General features: G+C 37.4%; 2 protein-coding genes across 2 annotated transcripts in view; one reads left to right on the plus strand and one right to left on the minus strand.

The window, feature by feature from the left end:
• Positions 1–1665, minus strand: part of LOC101297591 (DNA gyrase subunit A, chloroplastic/mitochondrial-like) — a 14717-nt gene extending 13052 nt beyond the window's left edge. Inside the window, exons 1-2 of the mRNA XM_004308130.1 lie at positions 1268–1665; positions 1048–1183 (exon numbers count right to left, since the gene is read on the minus strand). Coding sequence (XP_004308178.1) covers positions 1048–1183; positions 1268–1665 — 534 coding nt within the window. The remainder of the gene's footprint in view (positions 1–1047; positions 1184–1267) is intronic.
• A 3452-nt stretch (positions 1666–5117) lies between these two features.
• LOC101297883 lies at positions 5118–9846 on the plus strand. The gene is made up of 3 exons (XM_004308131.1): positions 5118–5144; positions 7791–8150; positions 9562–9846. Exons 1-3 carry the CDS (start codon positions 5118–5120, stop codon positions 9703–9705), a joined length of 531 nt encoding a protein of 176 aa, XP_004308179.1. The 3' UTR covers positions 9706–9846.
• The last annotated feature ends 313 nt before the right edge of the window (positions 9847–10159 follow it).

The following is a 10159-nucleotide window of genomic DNA, read 5'->3' on the forward strand; positions in this document are numbered from 1 at the left end:
TGTCCGGTTGTGTTCATACCAGAAAAACTCGAGTTTGAGGGCCTTAACGATCACCAAATTGGCTGAAATTTTGCAGAGATGATCTACACAATATTATCTAAATACTAGACGGTGGAGATGAGGAAATTCGATCGGAAAGTGGTGCAAAAATGGAAATCCGCACCGAAACCTTCGGTGCGGACGTCCGCAGCCAAGAAGGGCTGCATATACATATATCCATAAAGTTAACAGAACCAAGCAGAATGCAAACAACCCAAACTGAAGACCAAAGATATCCCAACACTCTTGTTCAACTCGATAACAAAGTTATGGCTGCAGTATCCTTGATCTGCTTGTACATATAACAATGACTGAAAGCCTCCCTTGTAAAAAGAAAAATAAATAAATAGACACAATGTATGAAACATTGCTCCCAAATCTCGTCCACAGTAAAGTTCATGTCATTTGTCTCCAAAGAAAACACCCGAAGAGATTTGAACTCAATACTCTTGCAGTATAGAAGCTCCAATTGACTTAATTTTCCAAATGCTGATGCCCATAACATAAGGTGAGCACATGCATCACTCAACTGGGGATAAACAAGTAAATAAATGAACTTGCAAATAAAATTGCAGCCTGAGAAGATAGAGAAGAACACACCAATTTGCAAATGGAATACTCTTTCTAACAGGACTTGTGGCCTCAAACCCCAAAGTCCAAATCTATTTCTTCACTCCCAAAGATCCAAAACACATAAACAATAAAAACTGATATATATCAGAAAACTTATTCTTCCCAAGAAATGACTCTAGAAGTTGAGGAATCCTAAGAAATGTGCTTGGTAAGTTGTATATTAGATGGAAATGAAGACAGAATTTCAATAAAAATTCCAAGCAAAAGCTCATCCATGGTTGATGGTAAATAATATCAAGTGTTCCATCAATTGGTGTATATTTCAATAGAATGGAATATTAGAACAAGCTAGAGCAGAGCAGTGTTATACTATTACGTTAGTCTCGAATAACCTGAATTGTTGAATTGATAATGAACAGAAAATGGTATGTTTACCTGAGCCATTCGCACCAAGGAATCATACACAGCAGTGTCACCATGAGGATGGAATTTTCCTAGAACCTCCCCCACAACTCTAGCACATTTCACAAACGGTTTTCGCGACGAAAGCCTCAATTCATGCATTGCATACCTGTTTAGTTTCCGAAAATTAAACCACAAAAATCAGGAAGCAGCCTAATGAGGAATTCAAAGCTTTTTCCAAACAGCGACTTACAAAATACGGCGGTGGACCGGCTTGAGACCGTCGCGAATGTCCGGCAGGGCACGGCCGAGCAGCACGGACATAGCATAGGCCATGTAGGCATCGGTGGCCTCCTTGTGGAGCTCAACACGAACGATTCGCTCGTCCGAGTCCTTGACCAGGACGCTCCCATTCCCATTTTGCCCCTCGCCGGCGCCTTCGAGGAGGCCGCCGTCTTCGCTGGGCGTCGCTTTGATGGGGCGGGGGCGGAGCCGGGTCCGAGTACGAGTACGAGAGGAGGAGGAAGCAGAGAGGAACCGGAGGTCGAAGAGGGAGTGGCGGAGGGCGGAGAAGCGGGTCGGGTTGAGCGGTGCGGGGAGGCGGCAACGGAGGAAAGTGGAAGAGAGGCGGAGACCGGAGGCTAAGGCCATGGTGGGGGTTGGGGTTGGGGTTATGGCCGAGGCTGAGGATTTCATAGAACCGCGGCCCGGGAGGGTTTACAGCTAAAACCCTAAACTGAGCCTCTCGGCTTGCTTTTTGGGTAGTTTCGCGCCAACAGATGGCTTTTGGTTTTGGATTACACGCAGCGCGTCATTATTCTAGACTTCTAGTAGTAGTGACGGAGTTTCACTCTATTATATATCTGCTGTAATCTCTACTATAATAAAAAAGCAAACTGTAAAGAAATTTATGAAAGGGTCCGGTTCAATCTATAATATTATATTATTAAGACAAAGAAAAACAACAAAATTTATTTCAAATGCCCAATATCATTTAGCATAGTCTCCTCTTACTTAAAATTCATTTGTAACATTTCACTCACACAAAACTCGTTTGTAGCATTTGAGTTGTTTAATTAATCAAAAAAATTATTTTAAATGACGTAAAAGGCGGTAAACTATTGCTAACACAAAAATAGTTAGTTATACAAGTGTCCCAACAGTTGAAATTGTTATACCATAGATACGTCACTCCTAACAAGCATGAGAGAGACATATCAAGAAGATAACAGTAGGAGAAGACTCAAAATTGGTTAACTACATCCATGGTATACGTCATATCCTTCAAGACGAAGACAATGATTCCAGAAAAGATTATGGGGTAAAATCAAGGGCTCCTATTTATGATTCCTACCCTAAAGTGTCATTTTCCCAATTACTTCGGTCTAGGGGTCAAAATCCAGGCTCCACTTCCTAACAATCAACGTTTTCACCAACGCAAGGATTCAAGATCCCCTATAAAGAAAACTTTCTGAAATTGAAATACTTGTTGCGACGCTACTAGACTAGCATTGGGATTGCCACCTAAACCAGTAGCAGCGTCCTTTAAATGAAAGGTATCCAAATGCATCATGGCAGTGACCTAAAGGTAATCACCTCCTACTGCTATCCTACCCAAATTGATGTTACCGCCGCCTCTCTTTCTGGATAAACAGAACAGGTCTGCCGAATTTGCTTGAATAAGTCAGAGGATTGTGACAGTTATTGATTATTAATCATAAAGCTTATTTTATGGTTTGTACAAATTCACGCTGATGTTACCATCGCCTCTCTTTCTGGATAAACAGAGTAGGTATGCCTGAATTTGCTTGAATAAGTCGGAGGTTCTAACAGTCACTGATTATTGATCATAAAGCTTATTTTATGGTTTGCAGCATTTTGAAAAAAAAAAATTAATTACAAATTCACGCATCATACATACATCAATGAGGTTTGAACTCATAACTTTAACGTTATTGGTTAGCTTACCTAACTAACTAAGCCACAGCTCATCGACCAGATTGCCAGTGACGACCCTTATGGCCACATTTCGGTATTAGAAGTTGAGCATTAAGATAGCCAGACACTAAACAACAAAGCCACATTTCTGTATTAGAAATTGAGCATTCCTTTATAGCTAGACTGCTCAAAGCCTCTTCCAATCTTAGCACTTAGCAACCATCGTTGTACATTACCTCTGCACACCAAAACTTAATTATGACAGTCTTTTCTCCCAACATCAAGAAGGGCTTGTTTGAGGTTACTAAACAACTGTATTGCAGGCCGAATACCCTCTTCTAAAATTGCTTGAAAGTACCTGAAAGCTTTATCTAACTTGTTCTCAAATGACGTCATTGTTGAGCTTCTTGAACCTGATTTCCGTTTCATGTTGCTTAAATTTTTTGAAATTGAACTACTTGTTGCAATGCTACTAGACTAGCATTGGGATCGCCACCTAAACCAACATTTGCAACGCCCTTTAAATGAAAGCTAGCCAAATACATCCTGGTTGTCACACCCCAGGCCCGATGTCGATGGTTTCGTAGCACCTAACACTAAATCTGAGGAGTGAGCAAGAAAAGTAAAATCTAATAACCAGTAATATTTTAACTCCTACTTGTTAGTCCTTTTGCTTAATCTCGATCATCAAGCCGAACAACTCTTTAGCCCACATGACAAGGGTGATCACCAAAGTCGCACAACTTTATTAGCCCACATAACATTGGGTGATTAAGCTCAACTACACAAGCGTATACTTCTCTTTTGATCTCATTCTCATCTCTCCACCATCACCACTCTCAAATGCATTTCTCAAAATACTTCACAATGCATTCTATATGTCGATTGAATATCAACGCTCATACCATACATCTAACACATGTTTTAAGGAAAACGATAACAACAATTATATAACTCAACAATATCACATGCTTTTATGGAAAACGATTACATCAATCATATCAATCACATATTACACATACTTTTATTAGAAATGATAACAACCAAGAGTTAATCACTCAATGACACAAAATTCATCAATTTATAGAAAGGTTCCCCGAGAGAAACTACCTGGAATCCGAGCTCCGATCCTCATGTTAATCGAATTAGTAACTCAGCAACACGCATTCTGAAATCTTTATCCTTCTGCTTCTGACATCCTGCGACCTGTATTTGATCCTCGTACCGAATCCTTATTTCGAGAAAGCTGACGAATTAGTTTAAGTCAATGTGATCAAGTCCTCGTAATTGATAAGAACACCCAAATATGTCTCCACCAATTTCTCCTTACCTTTGAAGTCGACTATAACATCGTATCCCAATTCCACTCCAAACATTTATCCCACTTTACTCATATCTGATTCCATTAACCTTCATCGAATAATTCTTATATAGACACCGAAAACAAGTTATCACCACCCAATTGAATTCAAAAGCAATGTCCACATATCTATTTGTTAAGCTTCGACTTTATTCCACATTCGACAAGTTCAACCAATATACTGAAATCTCTTATTCTTCGTAATTCAATACCTTAATTTCTTCTTCAATAAGAAACCAAGATGTTGAACATCTTGTGAACTTCACTTTCACCCTATCTGCGAACACCATCACTTAATAACCAATTCCCCCAGTCTCAGCCATCAACTCCATCTAGTTTCTCAAATTTCTAAACACAGCCAAAACCATCAATCCGAACTCACCTTCCCTTTTCCTAATTTCAACTCAATTCCGAATTTCATATCTCTAATTTCTTGGCACCCAACTTCTCTATTTATGAAACTTAAACAACACAGCAACACAGTCAACTTCTACTGCTCTTGCCAAGTTCACCCAAAACCCAAAAAAAATCAACCACCAGCTACCACCGCCAGTCCGCCTCTCCCGCTGCCAAACACAGTAACTCACGTGGTCCTTCACTGCCAAAAACCCAGCTTCTTCCAAACTCCACCTATATCAAATTCAAGCATCTACAATCACTCACACCAATTCAATAAACTCATAAAGCCAGAAATCAACTTCCAGAACCACCGTCGCCGCCGTAATGAAATAAGTCTGTGTAGTTCTCAGGAAAATGAGACAAATTGATATGAAACTGTGTTGATTAAGTCTCTGTGTGAATTATGATGGCATGCGAGAGCTTTTATGCCAAGGTACTCAACGACAGTTCTCTTTTCTAGTACAAACCTACAACGTAAATGTGAAAAAGAAGTTCAAATTCATCTTATTTTATCCAACCCCCATATTTTTATTGTTTGACAGCTTTGGAACAGAGGTCATGGAACTTAAGAGATAAAAATTTCCTGCCTATAAGATGAATCTTGATGCCATGAAAAGCAAGACAATATTATCTGATCCATGTAATATTGGTGCTGAGTGTGCTGACTAGTTTATAATAGTCTAGGTAGTAAGAAACATCAAACCAATCCAGAAATTTTAGTCACCTTAATAAACCAAGATACCCTTTATTCAAGTTAAGAAATTTTAGTCACCTTCAAATTGAATTTTGGAATCAAATAACAAGTTTACATGCATTTTTCCAAGAACATAAAAGGAAATGGAATTGTGGAAAATAACTATGTGATGAAAGCTACTTCTAGCAGCTGATCTCATTCTCCCTAGAACATAAAAATCTAGTCTAAAAGTCTTCTTCCATTCATAAGGAGCTCAACCTCTTCTCTATTCACCATGGGCAACTAGCCAACTTAGAAACTAACTTGAGTAAGGTTAGAGTGTTGTTTTTGGTCTATAAAAGAGCTCTCCTACCTGCTCTTACTTACACACCTTCTCATTCATGTAGAAATTTCAGTTAGAAACTCTCTTAGCAAAGAAAGAAATCTCTAGTTAAAGTGAGTTAGCTTAAGTTCTCTTGTTATTGAAATTGTAAAGCTCAAATTTGTACCTAAGCTTCCAATCATCTAATGATCACTTCAAGAGATATTCACGTAAATATATGAAAACTCTCTAATAGTCTTTTGCCTTGGATTTTGATCAACTTGAAGAACAAAGAATAAAATGGAATAAAAACGTGGCTGCTGCATAATTCCGGTTTTCGTACATGTAAGTTCTGTTTTAGCTTATTAAAGTTACACTACATTAATCTACATGAAAAATGCTTCAGTTTAGGCTTTTGAATCACTCAAAAATTTTAAGAAACAAAGAAGTTATAGCTAAAGAAGATTTCTACTTTCTAAGTATTATTTTCGGAAACCGGCGAGTTCATGCATTTTCCGGCCTCCGGAAATTATAAAAATCTGATTTTATCCTTGTCAACTGCATAATATTGATATATAGCTAATCTTATATCTTAATCTTCCCTCATAAATGAGTTCTAAGGTCTTAAACGATTAATTTTTCATAGTTTTTCCGGTGAACTTGCCGGAAAACTCATAGGATGTTCATAACTTCAAATGATCATATCTCACTCATTTCTTATCCATTTTCAACGATCTTTATATCAAAACGAAGCTTATAACCTGAGCTTTTAATCTGGAAAATATCAAGAATAATAGTCAAAAATTAGTGACCTTAATAATTTATGCAATTAAGGTTAATTAATATTAATCACTTCCCGTACTTCTTTGGAATATCATCATTTATGGACTTGTTCACATGAACTTTACCACTGAATTCCTTGTGAAAAGCCCTTCATAGTGGTGTACTCACTTTGTTAAATCGGACTTCAGATGGACAACTTCACACCTTTTGAAGTTTAATAACTTTAATCGGAGAATCATGTACATGGTAGATTATTTGGACTTAAGGACTGAAACTACTATTAATAACAATATGGTTTATTCAGTCAATAATATGGTTTATTTAAAGTCCGCAAAATTACTCTTTCATTGCTTGTGTCTTATCATTACTTACATTTTATTATGAATTCGATTATTTGCTTGTAAGTTTAAATTATTAATTGTTTGCTACATGAGTTTTTCCTTCTTGTGTATCATGTTTATGCTACATATGCATTCATTATGAAATATTCTTAAGTGTCTGTATATATGTGTATTTATGTATTTGTGTACATATGCATATGTTACGATCTAGACATAGAGTTGGATAGAGTTATAAATGTGTAAGAGCTTCATTTAGGAAGAGAGTACTCTTAGTCATTTCGATTGTATCTAGATATTGAAATGAGAAGTTGATTCTTTTAAGTTGTCATTTCTTATTTCTATTTTTTTTTAGCTTATTTTCATTTTAGCTCACTCCTCGTGTTTTCGGGAAAGAAAAAAAAAATCTAGCTCAAAATCCAGGGCATGACAAGTTGGTATCAGAGCATAGGGTTAGAACCCCAGGATCTATGTAGATTAGTACCTTTAGGAAATAGACTCGAAATGTTACCTAGTGCATAGAGTTTGAGATGGTAAAAGTTTTTGTGGATAGTGGGAATTTTTGAAATTTGAGTTTTTTAGAGTGGTCACAGAAAATGTCTTATATTTTGTTGTCATATTTCTCTATGATTTAAACAAAATATTTTGCTATTCATTTTTTGCGAAGATCTAATTTTTGGAACTTGTTCCTCAATGGTTTTACGAAAGCTGCTGGGAACTTATTTTCAAAAGAATATGTGTTGCTTGAGTTGGATAACATTACATCTGGGCGCACGCGGGGTGCAAAAACCTATTTTTACCTTTGTTTTCGACCTTTTAGTGGTTCTAAAAGTTGACTTTTTATTCCTTTTGAAATTTGAAAAAACTTCTATTATGAAAATCGTAGAGGATGTTAAACAGAGTTCGTGGACACGTGACACGTTATAATTAGAGTTATAATTAGTTACGGTGTAAAAACCAAAGAAACTAAATTTGGGTGGATGGGGGGGGGGTAATAAAGTGGAAACTTTCCGAAACAAAAGTCGTTTCTCTCTCCTCCCTCCCGCGCGCGTCTTTGACCAGCGGGGTCGCCGCCTTCGATCGCCGCCGTCCGGCCAAACTGGGCCGTCGCACCGGTATCAAAATGAAGCTCTCCCATCCTCCTTCTTGTTTGGGCTGGAGATCGAGTCCATAACGCTGCCAGGAGAGAGAACCTTCACCAAGAAGCCTCGCCTGCACGTTGAACTTCTTTTGCCGGGATCTCACTCCTCCGGCCACCAATCCGAGAACTCTTTACAAGGTTTTGAAGGTCTTCACTTGTGTATCAAAACCGATTCGCATCAGGTAAGGAGGATTAAGAATTTCAAATTCTAGGGTTTATAAATTGGGGTTTTCTGTTTTTGATTCGATTGCTATGGTTGTACTTGAAATTAGTATTAGTCGTAGTTATGAAAGTTGATCAGCTTAATGAGAGGATCATTGTGTTAAAATTTGGTAGTCATCGGAGGTTGTCGGAGTTTGGTGGTGGCCGGCCGCCGCTGCCGGCGGAGCCGCCAATTTTGGATAATTTTTACGAGCTGTTTAAGTTGTTTATGATGAGGGGAGTCCAACAATATAAACTTTGAGAATTTTTGGTGAAGTTTTGAATAAGTTTGGGGTTTTACTAGTTTGGTTTTTGTGGGTAGGGAATTAGGGAAGATCAAACCGTTGGATTTTCTTTTTTTATATTCTAGAATGTTAGAATCGATGAATTAAGGTTGCAGTGGAGTTTGGTGTGAATCCGGTAAGCTGTGAATACCGATATTATACGATCCTACCATCAGTGAATACAGATAATATAGGATCCTACCGTCTTCATTTATCCTTTGTACTGCAATTATAATAGGAAATGAAAAGGCTATGTAGAAATATATGAATATACAGATGTGATGCGTGAATTGCTCATGTTGCATCGAAATATATTAGTACATCCCTATATGAATCTCTAGTTCTTGTTTGTTTCACGTAGTTAACAGATATCTCATTGGAGTAGATGAATATTCATCTCATATTGGGCACAAGTAAACTCTTGTGTCTATTAGTAACTTAATTATTCAGTTTATCATCTTCATTGGGGTCACTGTGTAGCTAGTGAAAGACCTATGTGATGGCAAAGGGGTGGTCCTCCCCCTCCCTAAATTTTCAGTTTCTTTTGAAGTTGAGGGAGAACTAAGGTAGGGAAGACAGCACAATGAGCACATACTATAAACCTCTGTTGATGATGTTGGAGAGGTATAGATGTAGATTTTGGTCTATCATGGCTTTTTGACCTTTCCTTTTACCTCTGCAGTGTTCTCCATCTAGTAGTCTATTTCCTGGCCCTTTGACTGTTAGAGGCGGTTATCACTAATTTTCTTCTTTTAATGATGAACTACTATTTTATATTGTGGGCCTTTTTTGGAGTTAGTTAGGATATTGGGTCGCTTGTTTGGTTTGTGTTTTGTTTGTTTGCTGAAACTGAGAAAACATATTGAACAGTTTTCATTTGTGCTGTGTGGCTAAAGGTAAAAGGCTATTTTTATGAATGCAATTTTTATTTGCATATGGAGTAATTTGCGATTTGTATGGTTTCAAAAAAAGTTGAAAAAAGGGAGGAAAAATAAAAAGATTAAGGTGAGGGAGCACTACTATAGTTCTGTAAAGTAGCTTTTGGTGTCAATTTATTATTTATTTTTTTTTCAATGACAATGCATTAACCCACAAGTGTTATTTTCAGGCATTATCAGATGAGATCAATTGTAATGTTGATGACATAGTGAGCATTGAGTTGAATATCTGTGATACCCAACCGAGCTGCCTTGGAGGTGGGAATAATGAGTTTATCTTTTCAGGAAGACTCGATAATCTTGCCTCAAGTTAATGTGCACTAAGAGCTCTTATTGATTCGTGTAAATCACCTGCGATTTAGCAAGTGAGCATGCTATACGCATGGTTGCTTTATTTGACAATGAAGAGGTATATCCATCTTCTCAGTTTCTCTAATTGCATGAAGTTTACTGTATTTTACTTTTTAATTTCAGTTTTTGTTGAGTCTCTTGGGATAATTTCCATTGCCTTGTATATTCTCTGTGTTATGATAAACTAGTATTAATAAATCAATCATCCCTTATTACAAATACCAGAATTATTTGATGGACTAATTGTAAATATGTATGTGTGTATATATATATATACACACACACACGCCAGGCTAAAACGGACATCCCCTCAACCATCATTGATCACATTGACTTCACCATGCAGTTATTGTAACCTACAATGCAAGTTTTTTTAGAGGATGAACTAAGGTTTCTAACTAGTTTGTTCTGTTCTCT

Source organism: Fragaria vesca, linkage group LG7 (assembly GCF_000184155.1).
Source record: "Fragaria vesca subsp. vesca linkage group LG7, FraVesHawaii_1.0, whole genome shotgun sequence".
Lineage (NCBI taxonomy): Eukaryota > Viridiplantae > Streptophyta > Magnoliopsida > Rosales > Rosaceae > Fragaria > Fragaria vesca.

What these genes read in the sequence shown, in the direction of transcription:
- LOC101297883 (XM_004308131.1), top strand. Translation starts at nt 5,118, where the DNA reads ATGGCATGCGAGAGCTTTTATGCCAAG. An exon ending in GCGAGAGCTTTTATGCCAAG is followed by an intron (nt 5,145 to 7,790) that starts GTACTCAACGAC and finishes TAAAAACCAAAG; the next exon opens with AAACTAAATTTGGGTGGATG. An exon ending in TCAAAACCGATTCGCATCAG is followed by an intron (nt 8,151 to 9,561) that starts GTAAGGAGGATT and finishes TGTTATTTTCAG; the next exon opens with GCATTATCAGATGAGATCAA.